The sequence below is a fragment of the Podarcis raffonei genome, chromosome 1 (assembly GCF_027172205.1).
Source record: "Podarcis raffonei isolate rPodRaf1 chromosome 1, rPodRaf1.pri, whole genome shotgun sequence".
NCBI classification, from domain to species: Eukaryota; Metazoa; Chordata; class Lepidosauria; order Squamata; family Lacertidae; genus Podarcis; species Podarcis raffonei.
In genome coordinates this window covers 136,417,389-136,439,869 of record NC_070602.1, presented here as the reverse complement: position 1 = coordinate 136,439,869, position 22,481 = coordinate 136,417,389, and the positions used below count along the sequence as shown (strand labels likewise).

At 43.2% G+C, this 22,481-nt stretch overlaps 1 protein-coding gene across 2 annotated transcripts in view; it reads left to right on the top strand.

Moving 5' to 3' along the window:
• SPAG16 (sperm associated antigen 16) overlaps positions 1–22,481 on the top strand; it is a 395,434-nt gene that overhangs the window by 231,145 nt on the left and 141,808 nt on the right. For both annotated transcript variants that reach the window (XM_053364500.1, XM_053364511.1), the window contains exon 13: positions 8,078–8,204. In XM_053364500.1, the coding sequence (XP_053220475.1) occupies positions 8,078–8,204 (127 nt within the window). The remainder of the gene's footprint in view (positions 1–8,077; positions 8,205–22,481) is intronic.

The following is a 22,481-nucleotide window of genomic DNA, read 5'->3' as shown; positions in this document are numbered from 1 at the left end:
CTGTTAAAGGGATCTGGGGGGGGAGTAGTCATGTCTGTGTGCCTGCCCCCAGATAGCAGTCCCTGCGGGGGTCACCCTATTTGATGTAAGTCATAGGAACCCCCACCCAGATTGACCACATGTTGCTTCTGGCAGGCGGGCAAAAAGTATTTTGATGGCCCCATGTCTAAGCCAAACCTCTTTCATCTGTATTCAGGAAAATTGTGGCCTGTTTTGATCCAAACCAGTCTTATTGGTCTCTTATTTATATGGGTTGGGGTACGGGGACCATAATGCCTGGACCTGCAACTGCATGTTAAACATGAAAATAATGAATTTGTCAGTAATAAATATGGATATGCAGCTAAGGTAGCCCAGTTCTTGATGTTTCTGATCAACATACCTTTTCTAAAAATTGTGGAAGCTGTAGAAGAATTATTCAGAAATATTTGCATTGAATGCTGAGGCGTTCTAACTTATGAGGGAAATAGTGTTTGATGCATGTAGCTTCCAAGTATTACATGTTAGGCCAATCTTTTTTCCAAATAAGAAACTTAGGAGTTTTGGAGACATCCCTAGTTACTCCCCACCGACTGAAAAGATCTAAACAAAAAATTTTTTTCCTTCCAGTAGCACCTTAAAGACCAACTAAGTTAGTTCTTGGTATGAGCTTTCGTGTATCTGAAGAAGTGTGCATGCACACGAAAGCTCATACCAAGAACTAACTTAGTTGGTCTTTAAGGTGCTACTGGAAGGAAAAAAAATTTTTGTTTTGACTATGGCAGACCAACACGGCTACCTTTCTGTAACTGAAACGATCTAGTTAAGGAAGGGATCGTAGTGAATCCCAAAGGTATATTTGACTGCTTTTTATAGTCTGGCAAATATCATTTTTTTTAACATTTCATACACCATGTCAAGGTTGGCAGAGAAAATAAATTAATCTAGGATTATATTTCCATTTTAATAGCCTAATTTGACCCATTAGTATTATTTATCTGTTTTAGTTATCTAAATCCTGCCTTAAGGTAGCTTTTAAAAGATGCATAATAAACAATATCAGCATCATCAGGATCCTATCCACAAGACAGCTGAAGGTAGAACTGAGGTTTGGATGTGTTGTCTCCCATCTGGGTTCAAAATATTGTGCAGAGCCTACATACAGGGAACAAACATTCCTACTTCAGACCTTTCCGCTCCAACTCATGAAAATTTATATATTTCAAGCTTTTTTTCTTTTTGAACATACTTAGAAGTTTGTATGACAGACCTAAAAACGAAGCCCTTTTATATTTCACAGAGATGATATGAGCACTCACCCACAAAGTCTGTGCTTTGATACTTGCTATGTCAATGGGCTTCAACTGACTTGATTTGAAATGGAATATGCATCCAGTCCAAAGAAAATCTGCCTGTGTTTCAAGCTACACATTGAGAGTTTTGGTTGGCTTACCTAGAGGACCCTTCATGTTGTGTTCCTCTTGCATTTGTTCATCATGTCGTCAGTCAGAGCCTGAAGAGCCTGAAGAGATTTGAAAGATGTGGAAACAGATATTTGGCTCATTGGAGAATAGCTAATTTAAATAACACTTTTGAACACGCTTGTATTCAAGTAGACAAAGATGCGCAGTGGGTATTCAGCAAAATATCAGTAATGAAGTTATTTATTTATCAGTCCCATATGTCTTCCATTTTCTCTTCACATTAATCCTGTCACATAGGTTTGTCTGAGGGTGACTGACTGAGTTCACCCAGCAAGCTTTGTGGCAATATTGTCACAATATTGTTGAAGCTTCCCTATCCAACATTTTTCTGGGTGTACAGACTGCAGACTTGGAGCATATTTACTTTGGAGCTTATGTTGGGGTTTATTCATCTCATAGAAGGTGAGACATGTTGAGAGGATAGGACCAGCAGATGTGACCACAATCTCTGCCTCCATCCTTACATCTAACATCTGATCAAAATATGCAAGAGGTTTAATATGTGAATTTCTTACTAATGCAGAGTGCTGGCAGTGATGACAATAACATCATCATAATCATATATCATACTCCAGTAGACAGTGATTTAAGTCACGGTAGCTCAACGTCCTCCAAACAACCTTTTGACATTCATTATTCTAAAAACAGTTCCTAAGGATCCTGGGTGAGCATTGCTGGCTAGATTCAACAAAAGGGTTGCACCCCAACTTTCAGCAGAATTCCATGCATGTCTGCTCAGAAGTACGCTAAATGCAGGTAGGAATACGGTGCAAGTTATGTTCCTATTCAATGTGACTTGTTGTGACTAACATTTCACATTGATTTTAGTTGGGCCTAAAGGCAACTAGCTGTCTGATCCAACCCAGCATATTCTGAGATTTAAGATGTGCTTTAAGTATTCGAACAGAACTATTTTAAATAATTCTGTATACAGTGGTACCTTGGGTTACAAACATGTCGGGTTACAAACACTTCGGGTTACAGACTCTGCTAACCCAGAAATAGTACCTTGGGTTAAGAACTTTACCTCAGGATGAGAACAGAAATTGCGTGCCAGCAGTGCGGCGGCGGCGGGAGGCCCCATTAGCTAAAGTGGTGCTTCAGGTTAAGAACAGTTTCAGGTTAAGAACAGACCTCCAAAACAAATTAAGTTTGTAACCAGAGGCACCACTGTATCTGCCTGTATTTTGTGTATAGAACTCAAACCTGTCTTTTGCTGTTTTCTGTTTGGTTTTGTTTCAATTTCATGTAGGAGTATCTTCATCACAAGCAAATAATGATGATATACTTTCATAGCACATCACATGTTCAAACAGCATAAAACATTATCTCCCTAATCCTTCATTACAATAATCAGTAAAAGTCTCATTTATAGTTCTAACAATAAAAACATGAATGAGATCACAGACTCTCATAATTAAATCTCACCACCACCCCGCCTTGTTAAATCCTAATTATAATATAAATAATCCCAAAATTTGTATTTCAAGGTCACAGATGATAGCAAATCGATTTTTCCCCAATCACGAGTTAGTATTTTAGTACATACAAAAATGTGTCATACTAAGGCACATTAAGATACTGTTTCTAGTTATCTGCTTACAGAAGTCTTCTGTTCTAAAGCACACAAGACCTGCTGCCATAACCCTTTGTAGGAACATTCCCTGTAATTAACACAAGAGAAGTCATTGTTTTCATTGTTTCATTGGGGCAGACTCATTAAAGGACCAACAAGGCTCGCATTAACACAGGTTCTTGTGTCATTGTTCTTAATATCCCATTAGGCTGTGGGGTCCTCTGCGGCCCTTTCTCTGAACTCCTCCGCATATTCTAGGGCAGCAGTGTGGTCTAGTGGTTAAGAGTGGTGGACTCGTAATCTGGTGAACCGGGTTTGCTTCCCCGATCATCCACATGCAGCTGCTGGGTGACTTCTCTGAAGTCTCTCAGCCTCACTCACCTCACAGAGTGTTTGTTGTGGGGGGGGGGGAGGAGATTGTTAGGTGCTTTGAGACTCCTTAGGGTAGTGATAAAGCCGGATATCAAAGCCAAACTCTTCTTCTTCTTCTTCCCCAGCTGTCAATTTGGCTTTGAGGATGATATGCTGATAGTTAAACAGATGCCATCCTCTGTCAGGATAGGCTGAGGATATAACTCCCGCATAAATGGAAAACACAGTAATCCAATTATGGTAGTTGCATTCAGTGGTTATCTTCTATTCCTTCTTTTACCACTCATCCGGTTTTGATTTTATACTATAAGAGGAGGTAGGGACAGCAGGGAAAACATGTCTATAAACTCACCATTGAGGATGCGCTCATGTATTCCCCCCCCCCCCGTAAGTGAATTCTGGGGGTTGGTCTGTGTGCTTAAAGCTTAAAAGTAGACTCCCTAATACACCCCTTGGAGTCTAAACCCTCCTCGCCACAAGAAGCTGTGCCTCCATTATCACTCCTGTGCTTCCTATTTCTCTGTATCCAGACCCACTTTGGGAGTCCAGGCGATCTAGCTGTCGTGACCCAGTACCCCTAATCTGGTCCTCGTGGTCACTATCAGAATAATCAGACTTGCATGAGGAATCCCTCCTGGACCTACGTCCCCTTCTCCTGGTTCTCTGGGATCTTTTTCACCTGTGCTACGACCTATGTGGTTCGGGGCTCATAAAACTGTCAGATAGGCTAGAGCAGTGGTGGTGAACCTATGGCACGCATGCCAGAGGGGGCACTCAGAGCCCTCTCTGTGGGCACGCGTGCCCAGCACAGAGCCGGCAGAAGGCGAGGGCAGCACTTTGAGTCCTCAGCTCAACTTGTATCTGAGTAGAAGTGCCTTGGATGGGGTATCGTGTGTGTGCGCACGTGAAAAACGGAGCTACAACCTCCAGGTTGGTGGGCCGCTGAGAGTTCTGAGCAGCCGCCTTCCTCCTCCTGCTGCTGCTGCTGCTGCAAGGTTGAGGCCTTACACATCCAATGGGAGTGGAGTCAGAAGTGGAGTGGAGGCTTCGCGTTCCTACTTGCGTGCAAGCAGGAGCAGGGCGGGGATCTCTCAGCTAGGAAGCACGAAGCCTCCTCTTCTGAGAGATCCCCGCCTCCACTCCTGCCTCCACGTAGGAGGGGGATTGGGCAGCTCAGCTGAGGAGCGCCTGGCTGCCTTCAGGTGGTGCAGGGGCTCTCAGATGCAGTTCCAGGCTGCCTCCACCTTCCCCAATTCCAGCAGCTATTCAGCTTAGCTGCCTTCACGGGGGGGGGGGGGTGCGGGGGATCTGATGCAGAAGTGGGGGCTCCTTTTCTCTCTTGAGGGTAGTGCAGCCACGAACCCCACAATGGAAAGCGCGACGGAGCCTGCACCGATCCAGCTCCTGTTCCCGTGCAAGCAGCAGTGCTGCCTAGCAGAGCAGCCCGATCCCACTCCTACTTGGCTGCGAGCAGGAGCAGGCTGGAGGGGTGGGGTGGCGGCAACATCTCTTACTTGCTCACTTGCCGCCCAGGCCGTCTTCCCTCCCTCTGAAAATGGAAGTGTGGCATTCAAAACGGAAGTTATACTCAGAACAGAGCACGTTCCACTTCCGGAAAAAGTTTGAAAACCGGAACACTCATTTCCGGGTTTGAAGTGTTTGGGTTTCAAGTAGTTCGAGAACTAAGCTGTTCAAAAACTGAGGCCCCACTGTATTGCTCCACTCGATCTCTAAAAGGTTCACCATCACTGGCCTACGTCGTCCTCCCATTGTTTTTTGATTACGTCGAGGGGGGTTGTGGGATTTTGTAGCAGTATTTTGTATATTGTGGATACCATCCCGTTGCTGTGTCCCTTTGTTGTTAGGAAGAGGTTTTCAAAGGTTGTCAAGGGCCTAGTTGCTGCTGATTTTACTGCTGGATTGTTTAAGAGGGCATGTAATTGGTGGTGTGCTAGCCAGGGCATTTGAGTGCCCCCTAGCTTGTCTTGTTTTTCTTGTGTCATTGTGGGTTTGTTATTTTTGTAGGTCTGCTAGGCAGTATAAGCCTTCAGCTTGCCAGGTTTTTATCTGGAGGTTTTGTGCTGCGTGGTGGAATAGTGGGTGGTGTGCCGGGGGGATTAGTGGGGATGGCGGTAAGTGGGCATTTTGCCTCTTTTAAAGTGGTGTGAAGTGCATTAATTTGTATGTAAAAAATTATTCTATACTGGAAAAAGTGTGTCTGGGAGAAGAATTTTGTCCATTCTTGATAGAATTGTTCTTCTGTCCATTAAGGAAGACAGAAGGGGAAGAGGGTCAGGGAGACAGAGGTATGCTTCAAAATGTGCATTTTTCTTTGTGGAAAATCATAAGACTTTTCCCTTCTTTTCAGCAGTTGCTTTGAGTGTGGCTGCACACTTTCATTTAAATTATGTCTCAGCTGGAAGAAGATGAGTTTGTTTTATGTAGCAGTCAGAGGTTCAGAACAATATCAGTCACTGAGCTACCAGAATGGTAAATTAAATCTGGAGAGAGTGAAGGGAGCTTGCTCATCACTACACACTGATATAGAAGCGCCAAAGAGGGAGAGCTGAAACAGGCCCAAGTGTTTATGTTCTTGATGGAAACGTACAAATCATTTCCTTCCTTCCTTTAGTTGTCGTGGTCCATCACTTTAGTCCATTTTCACCTTGCTAAGGGATTCTGAATGGGCCTCCCTGTGCTGACACCTAATTAATCTCTCACAAGCCTCTTCTTGCAGCCTGTCTGTCTGCACCCGCCCCCCCCCCCCCCGTCGCATCTGAGTTACTCATAATATATATTCCTTTCTTGGGCTGTCTTTTCCCCTGAAGATGCAGCTTTCAATTTCTCTATTGGGAACTGTCTGATATAAATCAATGTGTTCTTCTTGTTCTACCCCACAGGAATTTATCAGCAGTCTCCAGCACATTCTTTCTCTCTTTGCATTTCTGTCAGAAGTATGATATGGTAATTGTTAGGAGTACACAATTTGTTCACTGCTAATTGATTATTTCAAACTATTTTACCTACATCTTTCTCTATTCAGATAATGTAAACACTATTGCCACAAATACAGGCTTTATCGAAGACTCATGTTATAATTTGGAGCATAGACTGTGACAACTGAAAGGAATCACACAGGTCATCTTGTGCTAATGTGACTCAACCACCTTTCATATCCTGTGAACATGCAGGCTGCCATTTCCCCAGATTGTTTCTTTGTGTCTAATTGGAATGAGCTCTCACAGCCTGTACTGTACTTGCACGGGGCCTGCGTTCCAGGACTCTCCTCTAATGCTAGAAATGTAATGATGTGCTGAATCTCTAATAACCTATTCAATTCACTGTGTAATTGATTATTGACTTACAAAAATGGCCACTGCCATTAGGATTTAAACAGCTGGGTGTGATAAATATAAACAGCATTCCAGACTTGCAAAACAGAAGTTAACTCCCGCTTGAGAATTGGCCACAAAGGACAGAATATACCTTTGAAAACCATTTGCTGGGGAATAAGAAGGCGGACGGCGGGGGGGGGGGGGTTGCTATCTCTTTGCTCTGCATGACGGCTTCTAGGAAATACAGGACTGGCTACCATTGGAAACAGGATGCCGGGTCAGATCTAACAGGGCTATGTGTAAATTCTTAAGGAATTTCTAGGCAATTTGAAACACTGATAGTCTTCAGTTGTAAAGCCACATTGGTGGTGGACTACACATTCACACATGCAGAGACACATACGTCTCATTGCCCACTCTCACGCAAAGGAAGACAGGTGTGCACATGCAACACGGAGACACACATGCATTCTTGCACAGTCATGGAGAGAGAGGCATGTGGGAAGGGTCACTGCCATGCATCCATTTGCCTTTTTTTCTATTAAAAACCCCCTCTTTTTATTTGTTTTTCTGTTTTATCATATCATCATTGCATACTGTATTATAGTCATATTCAGGATATTAAGAGGGGGAAATAACATAAATGTAAGACATAAATAAACAAATAAATAAATATTAGTAGTAACATAACTTCTTCCTCCAATTTTCCATTTAAATACACACACACACAGCCTGCCCACATCTCCCATCTGCCAAACAGGGAAGAGTTATTTCCATATCTGTATCTTCTATTAAAATGTGGCAGATCACTTTCCTGTGAGGCTAATAGTAGCACAAACACAGTGATCTTCGTGGGATTAAATCTTAACCTCCTTTGTTCTCCCTATCTGCCTAGGGTAAGGTGGGCTCGGTGGGTCACAGGGCTTCAGTTTCACAGGTAGGGATAGCAGCTCCATCGTTTTATGAAATATCAACATTTCATGCCTTTCTATGACATTCGTTTATTGTAATTGCAATGCAAGAATGTGCATGAACATAAAACCAAAGTCAAAGAACTGGAAATAGTTTGTTCAAGTGAATCTAACTGGCACAATTAATGAGCTTGTTAGTGGCCTTGTTATGTAGAAAGGCAGGATATAAATATTGGAAGTAAGTAAGTAAGTAAGTAAGTAAGTAGTGTGTTTTTTTTTTTTTTTTGTCAACATGAATAGTGTTGATGCCAAATTATAATTTGTCGGTCAGTTGTAGTTATGCTTCCTTTTGCTGTTGGAAAACATTGCCAAGTTATTCCACTATAGTTGCTTAGGATGTGTCATTGTGTTCTTTTGCAGTGAGCGGTGCAGATACACCTTTCGTGGCCATAAGGATTCAGTAAACAGCATTGAATTTCTTCCTTTCTCCAACATCATTCTCACCAGCTCTGCAGACAAGACATTGTCGCTTTGGGATGCCAGAACAGTAAGCTAACTTATTGCTTTGGGAACTGGGTGAAAAGCTGGACAAACACAGTGCTTGCTTGATGGGAAATATTTGAATCTTTTGTAATAATACCTCAATCAAGTGGATGACGTCAAGTTATAGGGAGGAAGTAGGAGGGAAATGAGGAATGTCCCAGTTTAATAAAGGTGATTTCCCCCTCTGGACTCCAATAACTTATGCATTTAGAGACCACTGAACTTTACGTAAACATGACTTATATAATATATAATATTTCTGAACACTGAACACCAACTTTTTGTAAGTTTCCTTCCATTGCCAGGTGCTTTGGGAGGTTGCTCTGTGGACTCCTGCCTATCAGTCTTGGGCTCAGTCATCTCCTGATCCACTACAGCAGACTCAGCCCTGATTCTGGTTGGCTCCTTAGCTGGTGACTCTGAGGCCTCCAACCCTGTGTTTTAAAGGCCGCTGGACTTTGAGGTTCTGACACCACCTCCCCCTCCATGGTCTCAATCCAATGGGCTCGGCTTGTGCAGATAGCCACAATGGAATTGCTGACATGGTCATGAAACAAACAGTCCTTGGGTAGGTAGCGCTTCCAGTCAGTGAGGCATTATAAGAGTCATTCATGAGTCTAGAATTTGAGCTATTTCATATTCCTCCTGCCTGTTGTCCGTGAGTGGTGTGGCTGGAGGTTGGTGTCTTTCAGGATCTGGATTTAGCATAGATGAAACACTGGATGTACTATGTTGAAGGTGGCTGAAGCCTGTAAGCAACAGGGTTTTCAGAAAGGGGCAAAGCTGTTATCAGAGTTTGGGCAGTGGCGGAGAAAGGGTGTGCGGGGGGTGGGGGTGGTCCGCCCAAGGTGTCATCACTGGGGGTGTGTGACAAAATGAGTTTTTTAAAAAAATAATAAATTGGGCTCACAAAACTTTTTAGGAATGACGTGGTGGCTTAGGCGCCTGCAGGTTCCTGCAACGGCAGCATGGGACTTGTGCCTGCCTACTTCCTCTCCCTCAGGCGCCCTACAGCTGAGGGGGAGGTGGTGGAGAGACTCCAAGCGCTGGAGAGGCTTGCCCCACCCCCACAGGCAGCTCACCCCGCCCTCACGGGCAGATTGCCCTGCCCCCTGCTGCAGGACACGCCCCCATACCAGCTATGCCGCTGGGTGGGGGGACCTACTTGCAATCTATTTTACTAGATAGGCATTCAGTGTCAGTTGGAGAGTTGATGAGCATACTCAAGAGGGTTCTCAGCCTGCCATTTGCGGTCAGCATAGGCCTTGCATTTGGCATGGTTCAACTTGACTCTGAGGTCCTCCTGGATAGCCTGATAAGAGGCACCAGCAGCTAGAAATTGGTGGAAGAAGTGACAGCTGGGAAATAGAGGGTTTGGAAGTATTGCTGAGGAAAAACTGAGAGCTGTTATAGGCCAAATTCTGCTATGCCCAACAGATCTACCCAGTTCTGCTGTTGATGGGATGTTGCTCCTATGTAGGGCTGATCCCTTCTGTCTGCCCATCACTTTGAGGATGATTGGCTGAAATATAGGCATGGATTTCTAGCAGGTTGCATAGGGCATGGCAGAACTATGGCCTTTGGTCTGAAACAGTATGGGCCAAGAATCCATGTAGATGGAATAGAGTTGCTATTTCATGGGTACTTGGGGTTCTCTGGCAAGAAATGAAGTGGGTCATATTAGTGAGGACATCAGTGACGACAGTGTGGTTGTGAATTGCCTAGAGGGGAACTGGTCTGTGCAGAAGTCCCTAATCAATATTTGTCATGGTCTGGGTAGTCTTTTCTTCTTTTGTATGATTACTTAAACAGGGACGTGGGTGGCGCTGTGAGTTAAACCACAGAGCCTAGGGCTTGCTGATCAGAAGATCGGCGGTTTGAATCCCCACGACGGGGTGAGCTCCCGTTGCTCGGTCCCTGCTTCTGCCAACCTAGCAGTTCAAAAGCACGTCAAAGTGCAAGTAGATAAATAGGTACCTCTCTGGCGGGAAGTTAAACGGCGTTTCCGTATGCTGCTCTGGTTCGCCAGATGCTGGCCTAATGACCTGGAAGCTGTACGCCGGCTCCCTTGGCCAATAAAGCGAGATGAGCACCGCAACCCCAGAGTCAGTCATGACTGGACCTAATGGTCAGGGGTCCCTTTACCTATGATTACTTAAAGTACCAACCACAGTCACTGCCCCCACTCACTACACTTACCCCACCCCACACTGCTCAGAGATGGACACTTAATCTTTTAACTGTTCTATTTGCCTGAATTCAGATCACTTCAGTAAAAATTGTTTTACTGTCTGAAACTCTAACTGTGGCTGGTAGCTGGCTGCCTTTCCAAGCAGAAAAGGGTGTGCATGTTGCAAATGAAATGGCATCTTCACATAAGAAATACTAACTCTTCTTTCTGCTTTTGACAATGCATGCTGCTGATTGCTGACAGTCACATCAGGGGAGAATCTGCATTTTAAAAAAGCATTCTGTAAATTTGTTGTGTAATGCCAATGCATTGCACAGCATATTAAGAAATCATCGTCTAGATATAACAGACAGAGCACACACATAGTTCCAATACATGTTTACTTTGGCTGGATCAGACGAGGACCACAGAAATAATGACAGTGAGATGAGCAGAGTGACGATCTTAAGCTCAGAGACTGAAAACAGTGATGAGAAATACGGAGTGAAAAAGTTATCAAAAGATTGGTATCAAAGAGTGCTCACAAGCTCTCACGTGTATGGCAGGAGATCGTTTCGTGCATGAGCAGCCAAGCTCTGTCAAAACTTGCTATTCTGCTTACTTTTAACAAATTTTGTCACCATCCCTACCTGTCAGTAAAAGGGCCAGGAAGGAGTAAAGCAGATGAACCCACATGCACATGTGGTTTTGCTAAGCCAAGGCTTGACTTAATTAGTTGTGTGAACCAGGCTAATATCTGTTCCTTAAGTACACAGCCTCTTATATTTACTTCTTTCTGCAATATGCAGCAGCCTCTGATGATGAAGCAGTGGCTGTAACTATTGTTAGATACATCAGGCATTGTAAGAAACCATGTTCTACAAACCCACTTCACATTATGGTGTCTGATTCTGGTTTGTTGGCATATCTCAGACTGTGGTTTGCTAAATCATTCCACGCTGTACTTTTTCTTCTTTAACCATGAATGTGATGATTTCATCGAACCTTTATGTGATATATCTGTGTTGGCTTATAGGCTCTATAAATAACTTTCCTTAAACAATAACATTTTATTTAAATTATACTAAGAGAAAATGCCAAATAGAAAAATAAGAACAAGATTTAGAAAGCAACAAGAAACTTAAATGTGGGTATCATTGTTCACTCTAATAAGTTGTGGGTCATTTCACCCTTGAGTGGAATGGTCTTCCTGGGGAGCTTGTGGACTGCCCTTCCTTGGGGGGAGGGGTTTAAGCAGAGACTTGATGGCCATCTGTCAAGGATGCTTTAGCTGAGATTTCTGCATTGCTGGGGTTTGGACTTGATGAACCATGCTATGATATCATTGCTAGTCTTAACTGGACTTTTAAAAAATGTAGTTCACTCTTTTAAATCCTTCCAGGCGTACACAGGTTAACTATGGGTTTGAGAATACATTAAGGAATTTTTCAGAGTGTTAAGTTGTGGGTGAACATATCAGGCGACACAGTGATTCTTCAAACAGCTCCTGTTTATTCACAGGCCAGAACAGAACTGAAGGGTTCAGCCAGCCTGCTTATATAGAGCTCTACTACAGCGCAACTGTAACACTTTCTGTAACTATCCAATCACTGAACGTCACTTTCGATCCCTTATTTGCATATGTGGACCTGAGTGAAAACTATCTACAGTATCCCCCTGCTGGCCTAGGGTGAGAACTTCAGTACATAACACAGAGAATGTGAAAAACATAGAATACCTACTCTAGTACATTATGCTTTCATCATTATATTCTTCCTCCACCTTTTTCTATTTCTTTTTGACTAGTTCAACAAGAATTTTATCTTTGTTGTTTTCCACAGAGCAGTCTAATGTTGTCATCTGGGCAGTGAGGATTTGATACAGATGATAGGTAGCTGATGTAAAAATAATTATGTGTAGAAACCTTGAAAATGAGAAAAAAGGCCAGCAGGATATGGACCACAGCTTCAGAAAGACTGAGCTGAATCTTCTGTGAATATATAGTTGGTGTGCACTGAATGAATAGAAATACATGAATATTGAGATTGCCATGGTAAGTGAAGCAGGAGGTTTCAAAAACTGATGCAAACTAAGGTCACACATGGTGGCATCTCTCTTTCTGCTCCTCCATTCCTTCATATAGATAATGTCACTCACCAGTGCTGTAGTCACAAAGGCACAGCACATCTTTTAACTTCAGGCAGCAGTCATATTATTCCTAGAGAAACTTGGGTGTCTGTTGAGTGGCCTCCTAATAGTCACGTGCCTGCTGAAAATCAGCGGAACTTCAGTCACAACATGTCCCATTGATTTCAGTGGGGCCTAAATCCTCCTAGTTTAATCTGGTTCCAGGTCATTATTCCTTATAAACTTGCTCAACTATGTCAGTTCCATTGTATCAGAAACAGGAAATACGTTTATATGGGAGAAAAGTTATGCTTAGGATTTGTCTGTTCTTCAGAAATAAAAGTAACAGATGGCTAAACACTGGTCAGCTGAAATAGCTGTCTTTTCCATTCTTATGTCGTTCCTCTTTTCTTCTTACTCCATGCCCCACTATGTCCCCAGTAGATTGGCAGGTAGCCAAGGGGGAGGGCAGGGGGCAGCTGCCCCCCCAATCAATACAAATCTGCCCCCCAACAGAAATCCTGACAATGCCCATAGGCAGGCAGTGAAGACTTGTACCCTTCCTTTGCTGCTGCTAAGGAGAAGCGGCAATGTGTTCAGCGCATGGTCCAACTAAAATCATTCTTCATGTTGGCTCTTCTGCATGCATGCGCGTTTGTGTGAGGGAGAGGGAGAGTTGTGTGTCTCATTTGTAGGAAATCCACTAGTGGGGGGGGGGAGGCAATGTTTTTCTTTACACCTTTCAGGCACTGCAGTAAACTCTGTAGAAGAGGTCAATGCCTCTTTTATAAAGTGTACAGGTTCCTCCCTCCCAACGCATCCACATTAGGACCACTTCTAAGATGAGGCATGAACTCCACAAAGAGTCACTGGCAGACACCCTGAAGAAAAGAGGTACTGTGAACTGCAGACATCCCCCAAAGTATTTTCATCTGGAATGATTAGCTCCTATACCTTGCAATACTGTGCATGTATTTATGCATCTAAATATATTGAATGGAATTCAACATAGCAGTTAGTGACCCCCTGTGTGACCCCTGCAAATCCACTAAACCTATTCTGGACTTTCCCTGAACCCTACATTGCAAACTTAGGGGGCACTGGGGTGGGGGGAAGTCCTGTTTCACAAGTGGACCTCATTCCACACACACAACACAGCTGAACCCCACCCTTTATTTTTCTCACTTCTATCCAAATGTTCAACCAGCTGAGTCTTCAGACAGTTGCTGTTATTATCTTTGAATCCACTTTTACATAGTATTATTATTATTATTACTATTTAATAGAATTAGAATCTATATATCACCTTTCATTTCAAGAAGCAATATCAATGCAGTTTGCAAACAAATAAAAGCCAACAGCAAAATAACAAGAATAAAAACATAACAAAAGTACAGCTACATGCAATTAAAATACATAGTAAAACAACTACATTTTAACATCCATAATCAAAGTTATTTAATAAACCTTTCTGAAAATATCAAAATGTTGCACTAACGAAGGTTTTGATGCAGTCTTAATACAGTATATATTTACCTTTTCTCCTATACCAGATATTCTGAGGCACTCTCACACAGTCATAGATCAGAGTTGAGAATATGGGACCTATTTTCTTTCATTTGGGGGCCCCACCCCAATCCCTAGGGGCAGTCATTCACATATACTTGAATAAGTATGTTTGCTCATTCCCCAGCTGTATCACCAGCTGAAATACCCTTAACATGGACTGCAGGTACTGGAATAAGTGAAACTAGCCAACCCTGACGAAAGTATAAAACTCCCATTATGATAATGCTTTTCTTTAGAGCCAGACTGTAGCTCATAACCCAAACTTTTGTAGAAAACAGCGAGAAACAACTCAGGCAGAGCACTGGCATGGATTGTGCTATAGAATCATCATTCTCTCTATTAGCAAACTCAGGTGACTGAATGCCTATCAATTTGGAAGCAAAATGGGCCACCCAAAAGTAAGGTACAGTGGTACCTCAGGTTACAGACGCTTCAGGTTACAGACGCTTCAGGTTACAGACTCCACTAACCCAGAAATAGTACCTCAGGTTAAGAACTTTGCTTCAGGATGAGAACAGAAATCGTGCTCTGGCAGCGCAGCAGCAGCGGGAGGCCCCATTAGTTAAAGTAGTGCTTCAGGTTAAGAACAGTTTCAGGTTAAGAACGGACGTCCGGAACGAATTAAGTTCTTAACCCAAGGTACCACTGTAGTGGTTTCTGCATACTCAAGGGATTCTCTAGGTATGCAGAAGTACAGTATATAACACTGTAAAAAAATAATAATAAAAATTAGCACACACTTTGACACACTTTTCTTTTTCTGCTCTCCAGATCTACCCCCATTCCTCACTATATAGGTGTAATGGCTTTAGGGGTTGCTTGTGCGTAAATAGCCGCCGCTCTGGGCTAGGTTGGCTGGTTAAACCATTTCTCGCTGGACAGCCATCCACTCCGTGGCTGTTCAGTCGCTGGCAGAATCCGTCAGTGGGCGTTTCTTGAACCTCTTCCAGCAAAGAAATTCTTTGACGCCCAGTCTCCTCCTACTCTCCCTGCGTGGAAGTCTTCTGCGCAGGGAGGGCGTGGGTAGCGGAGGACCTGTGCTCTCCCCGCTGGTGTCCAGTGAAGAGTCCCGGAGCCTGCTCTCTGCTTCCCCCATTGGCCCTCCTCTATCCCTGGTGTTGCGCTGATTTTCTTCCCCAACAGGAGACCTGCCTCTCTCCCTGCTTAGCCCCTCTCCAGCATCGCTGTGGAACCTCGCCTCCTCCTCCTCTAGTTCCGATGGCAGTTCCCTGACAATTGGTATATAAGCAGACCCGATAAGTGTCCCTATTTTCCGGGGGTAGTCCCAGAAGCCATCCTCATTTCTGATTTGATCCCGGAATGTCCCACTTTTCCATAGGATGTCCCTGTTTTCATCAGAGAAATGTTGAGAGGTACAGAATTATGTGACCTCGGAGCCAAGGAGATAAATAACTATACAACCTTTAAAAGGCATCTGAAGGCAGCCCCGTATAGGGAAGGTTTTTGATGTTTAATATTTCATTATGTTTTTATATTCGTTGGAAGCCACCTAAGCTGGCTGGGGCAACCCAGTCAGATGGGTGAGATATAAATAGTAAAAGTTGTTGTTGTTGTTAAATAGGACTTCTCTATTTTAATCAGAGAAATGTTGGTGGGTATTTATAAGTTTCAGAGGTAACAGATCTTAGCCAACTGTAACAGCAGGGACAGACCTTGGGGGATGGAAAATGGGGAAATATCTTCTTTCCCTGTTATTGGCTCTTAAAACTTCCCCCCATGACGGAACACAAATACAAGGCTTCTCTTCTAGGCTGGTGGAAGCCTTGGATAGGATAACTCCTATTCTCATCTATCTCAGTCCAGTTAAGCCCAGATCTTACCCAAATGCACATAAATCCCATTCCATTCTTCTTCACCAATATGAACACTAGAACCCTCATTCTCTCCTTTCAAAGCATGCATGTCCATGCAGTCCCATTGGCAGAGAGGACAGGACTCCTGTACACATGGCAGATCCACTTGTGCTCCTCTGGACTGAGCCCTTATTGCTTCATGTGCTGTTGCATAACTAACTACATTATGTTCTAGCTTCATAGTGCAGATTCCTGTGCGAAAGCAGAGGGTAAATAAGAATAATAGTATTTACAAAATTCTATGGTGGATTGAAGCCTGTTTACTCAGTATTTAACTCCAGAGACATTGGCAGGAGTATGATAGCTGATGAGGATGGCCTTTATATCATATGCCTCCTGTGTTGCCTTTTTGGGTATTCCCAGGGACCATGTTAGTTTTTCAACTTGTGACCTGTTGCTTTAGCTTTTGAAGCATTTACTGAATACCATTCATGCCTGTGTTGAACAGGATTAAGTCTTCTGGTTTCATTATTTTTCAGCCTATATATATATATATATATATATATATATATATATATATATGCTTTGAGAGTGATGCATACTCTTTCTGCTAACCAGAAGGTTCCCATTTACGTCAATCAATGAAAAAGGTGTAAATTTAATCCATTTCCATGGTCAATTTGCTTCCCTCCCCCCACCGCACAAGGACAACAGGTCAGTTAGGGGACTTGCCAGTTTATGTCAATCTCAGCCTTCATCCCAGTCACATGGGAAAACTGCATATAGTTTGAGCAGCTCTGGACACGTTTCTCTCAACTTTGGAGCTGAGGAGGGCTCAGGAATCCCTGTACAGTTGTACCTTGGAAGTCGAACGGAATCTGTTCTGGAAGTCCATTCGACTTCCAAATCACGACCTCTGATTGGCTGCAGAAAGCACCTGCAGCCACTCGGAAGCTGCGGAAGCCCCACCAGACTTTTGGCTTCCAAAAGAACATTAAAAAAAACAGAACAGTCACTTCCGGGTTTTTATCGTTCGGGGGCCAAAACATCCGAGTTACAGGGCATTTGACAACCAAGGTACGACTGTACTGAATACCCCTTGATTCAGCAGGGGTCAAGCCAAAGGCTTGGCAGAACTAGTGGGTTTTAAGGAAGGATTTGAAGAGAAAGTGAGATGCATTATGCCAAATAGATGTTTGTGAGAGAGTTCTAGGCATAAAGGGGCATCAAGGGAGAAACAAAAGCCAGTAAGGAGGCAGAAGTCCTTTGGGCAGCTGAGGGTAGTGACACTAAAGGGTTAAAGGCCACAGACAGGTATCTACTGAGATATGAGTTCAGAAAGGTAAGGATTGTTAAAGGTAAGGACCAAAGAGCACTGGGACACTGCACCAGTTTCACTAGAGGGAATCCTCATTCTCCATTTGCACTAGATCTAGGTATTGGAAGGAAGCTTTGGGTTCCTTCCAGATTATCCAGCTGTGATATGCAGTGTGTTCAAAGTTGAGAACATGCCTTTTTACAAACCTACAAATATTTAGCATGCTTTGCACATCTCCAAAACAAATACACTACACACCACCCCTCTGAATCCCTTGAATGTATATGATAATAACTGGAATATTCTTTTCAGCTTGAAAGAACTGCTTGTTTTTCTGATCAAGCTGTTTCTATCAACACATAATGTTTTCCTTTCTATTATGTCAATGGTCTGTGAACATAAAAGTGTGTAAAGTGGCATATACCAAAGGGATAAGTAATCTAGATGAAATTACTTTTTTACTTAAGCAATAGTGTTGAGAAGTGAATAATATTACATATGAAACAATGGCTTACAGGTTCAGAAAACACCAATGTTCTGCTTCAGCAGTTACCTGAATCTGAATGAAAATGTTTTGTTTCTCAGCATTATTATCTGAAAAGAAAATGGTATGCAGTATATACTTTATGGGTCTCTGAGAGCATACCAGTGCCAAATGGTAATTTCTCAAGTTGGGTTGCCATAGTTGCATAGGAAATGCAAAATATATTCCTCAGTTTGCAGAAGGGGAAACATGAGAACTGCTATAAGTGTATCTGCCTACTATGGCACTGGATGAACATTTCCTCTAATGCTCATGGCAAGTATTGGGAGCTATTTTCATTCTGCGCACCATTTTTTGGATCCAACTCACTGTTGTTTAGGATAGCCTGAACATTCACTTTAATTCAAATCTGAACATTTTGGTTGACAAGTAAACACTCTTCAGAAACTGGGTTTTGTCCCTCAAGCCCTTCTAAGTCTGGGCTTGGGCCAAGCAAAAGCTATAGTTAGGCAAAGAATTAGAGACACCAAGAGACAACAGGACTGCTTAAGGTGCCCCCGACTACAAAATTGTAGAAATCAGGGACTTCCGGGTTAGCGCCAATGGCTAATGGTGGATTCCCTCCGAGCTCCGGAGGGAATCGGCTCCACAGGATCAGGGTCGTACCGCTGCGGCGACGCGGAGACCCTTAAAAATCACAGGCGGTGAAGCCTGTGAACCTGGAGACTCGGCAGGCACCATTTGCGCCCCCCGACCTGCGAAGGAGCCTTTTTAAAGGCTCCAGAACGGGGGACGGGGTGAGCGGCGCGGTGCTGTGAGTCGTCTGCTTCTCCTGTGGAGTGAAGCCGCGTGCCATGGCCGGAGAGCGCTGACTTCTTCTTGTGATTTGGACTCCAAAATAATAACCCGTGAGTAGTACGGAAATTGGACTTTTAAAGAATTTTTTTTGAAGAATTAGGTACGATCGGGGGAGGTGTAAACAGGAAGTCAGCCTCCTCCTCCTGTAAATAATCTAAAGCAAGGACCTGCTAACTAAGGTCGAGAGAATCTTTTCTTTTATTATTTGGCAAAAGATATTAATTTCACGATTTGGCACTAGAAGAAATCTTACTGGAGGATAAGAGCTAATTTTGGGAGTTGAAGTGCCACCCCCCCGGACCCGGGAGCGATCCGCGAGAGAGCCTGCTGAAGGTATTGTAAGAGTTTGACAGCTGTCAAATTAGCTGTCAGACGGAAAGAGAGAACTTTGTTTCTGTTGCTTCTGCTGGCTATATTTGTTACAATTTGTCTATATTTTGTTGAAAACAAGGAAGAACTGATACAAACTAATCTGATTTTTGGATTTGAACTGGAAAGAACACTAAGTAACCAAAATCCCTCTAGAGGGGGTTTTGGGACATTACAAGAATGGCTGAAGGAGGGGAAATTCAAGCTGAACTGGACAGAGTCTTTGTTCTCTTGGGAAAGTTACAAGGCCAAATTGATGTTTTGGCTACAAATGTTACAACTCTGGACTTAACAGTAAACAAATTCATTGAATCTGACAAGGAATTGACTCAGGAAGCTCATGCAGCTGAACAAGAAGAGAAACTGGAGAGTTTTGAGAGTGGGAAGAAAGAGATATATGGTGTTCCTGAGAAAAAGGAAGGAGGAGCTGTAATTTTACAGATGGTAAAGGAGAGCCAGAGGCCTGGCAAGATGGCTGTAAAGGAAAATAAGAACTTGATGGTGAAAATTTGGTTTGAATTGGAGATTGAAGAATGGAGAGATCTTCTTGTGTGGAGATCTGAAGACCTTTGGATTACAAACCTGATTAAGAGGGAAGTTGGAGCTTTCGGGACATTTGGATTTAAAAAGAGTAAGAAACAAGACTTAGGCTCCACTTTTGAGTATGGAGGTCTGACTGGAAGAAATATGGACTTTATTGGACTAGAGCTTCTCCGAGATTTGGTGTTTAATACTAAGGACTATCTAAAAAGCCGGCAGAGAGGAACTGAGAGAGAATTGAGAGCCTCGGACGTGAGATCCCCAGGCTGAGAGTAGATTGACTGATGGACGATTATTGGGATTGGAACCGGGAAAGGGGGGGTGGAGTTTGGGAATCCAAAGGGGGCATAATTATAATTTGTTTTGTTTTTATCTTGTTTTGTTATTTGTATGAGAATTGGGGAAATCGTGGAAGGGAATTTAGGTCGACTTTAGAAAAAAGGCTTTAAGTATGAGAATAGATGTGCAATTATTGATTTTTATAAGTTATAAGTTATAAATTTATAAGTCAAAAGTTTAAAAGTTAAAATTGGTTTTTCTAAAATGACTGAAATGTAAAAAGGTTAAAAATTGGGGATAAGAACTTGTTGAGCCAACAATTTGAACTGGAATACAAGAGGGGGAGGTGGGGGGAAGTCAGGAAAATATGTTATTAAAAGTGAGGACTTTGAATTTTATGTGTTTTTAAATTTTGTTTTGTTTTGTTTTCTTAATCGTGTTTTTGTGTTTTTCTTTGATTTTTTTTGGATAATGGAAAAATCTTAATAAATATCATTTAAAAAAAAAACAAAATTGTAGAAATCGAGAGATATGCACCGGCAGCATATCTCTTTTTTCTTGTAGCCAAAAATGCAAGAAGGGCTATTACACTTGCCAGAAGCTCGGCTCTGCCTTTGCAGGTCTTGGAGGGATCCTTTAAAAAAGTCCCATATGACCAGAGAATTTGTGCTTGTCCATTGGGGGGTATAGGAAGCCCCGAACACATATTTTTTAGATGTCCCTTTTACGATAAGGCACGTAGAGAAACTATTGACCCCCTGCTGGTGAGGCTTGCTGACCTCCTGATAAAGCAAAAATTCAATCTTCTCCTGTTAGGCAAAAATCACAAGACGACCCGGATGGTCGCCAGATTCTGCGCACAGATCTGTAGGCATAGACCATCCCCCAATTCAATATAGTTTGTTAAGAAAATTCCCAAACTTGGATCCATGGGCGACTCTGGGTCATTTGTCTATGGTAATCTATCTTAAAGTTTTTATGTGTTTGTGTTTCACAAGCTGGTCTCTGACCGTAATAAATTTCATGTATGGTTGACGAGTATATGGGTCGACAGTAAAATTTCAGTTAGAAGACTGGCAATTCAGCTAGCCATTTTGTTTCAGAATTTGAAATGTCACTTTTTGGAAAATCCTATCTATTTAACCAGGCATCGTCAGATACACTTGTGACACCTGACATGGTGCATGTTGCTTTGTCAGCTGGAGAGCATGACAAGTCATCAGCCTTACTGCCAACTTGGAAGCTGCACAGGTGGGCAGGGATCATCCCAGCAGTTAGGTGTGGCAATCCCTGTCCCTTTCCCAGCTCCGTGAGCTGCAAGGAAGGCTGGGAGATGGGTCATGCAGGAAAAAGAAGTCCCCAAACAACTTGCAGGGCTTCCTTGCTCCAACTTGACAACTTGACAGATTAGAGAACTGGGCCAAAACAAACAAGATGAATTTTAACAGGGAGAAATGTAAAGTATTGCACTTGGGCAAAAAAAATGAGAGGCACAAATACAAGATGGGTGACACCTGGCTTGAGAGCACTACATGTGAAAAGGATCTAGGAGTCTTGGTTGACCACAAACTTGACATGAGCCAACAGTGTGACGCGGCAGCTAAAAAAGCCAATGCAATTCTGGGCTGCATCAATAGGAGTATAGCATCTAGATCAAGGGAAGTAATAGTGCCACTGTATTCTGCTCTGGTCAGACCTCACCTGGAGTACTGTGTCCAGTTCTGGGCACCACAGTTCAAGAAGGACACTGACAAACTGGAACGTGTCCAGAAGAGGGCAACCAAAATGGTCAAAGGTCTGGAAACGATGCCTTATGAGGAACGGCTAAGGGAGCTGGGCATGTTTAGCCTGGAGAAGAGGAGGTTAAGGGATGATATGATAGCCATGTTCAAATATATAAAAGGATGTCACATAGAGGAGGGAGAAAGGTTGTTTTCTGCTGCTCCAGAGAAGCGGACTCGGAGCAATGGATCCAAACTGCAGGAAAGAAGATTCCACCTAAACATTAGGAAGAACTTCCTGACAGTAAGAGCTGTTTGACAGTGGAATTTGCTGCCAAGGAGTGTGGTGGAGTGTCCTTCTTTGGAGGTCTTTAAGCAGAGGCTTGACAACCATATGTCAGGAGTGCTCTGATGGTGTTTCCTGCTTGGCAGGGGGTTGGACTCGATGGCCCTTGTGGTCTCTTCCAACTCTATGATTCTATGATTCTATGAACTTGCTTGGGTGCCTGCTGCCAGAACCTGCTTGGTTCACCTTCAAGCAGTGGCAGTTGGGAAAGCCTGGCAATCAGGAGGCTTGCAGGGAGAGGGAAGGTTGGAAGGGCTGACGGTTAAAGAAAATGGCTTAATCAGCAAGGCAGCAAAAATAATAGACTGTTGCTGCTGTACCCTCCAGAGGTAGATGGTTTGTTGTGGGCAAGCTGTGTTTTCATGGACCCTGCAATATGCTTCTGAAGAACCCTAGAAGATTTGCACATCACATGTGAAGGTATAGTCCAAAGGTATAGTCCAACAACCTTCTTCCCAAAGTGGGCAGGGAGAAGCTGACAATGCTATAGTCCTTTCTGCCCAGCAACTAATGTTCAAAGGCTCTGAATCTGGAAGTTCCACAGCTGACAGACAGAACACAGCTGGGAAAATGCTGCTTAGAGACATTTACAGTTGCCTAGAGACATAGACAGCAGATGCATCGCTCACGCACTAGATGTTTCTTTTGAGTTACATTTAGGCTTGCCAGTCTACCAGGTGGGGGAC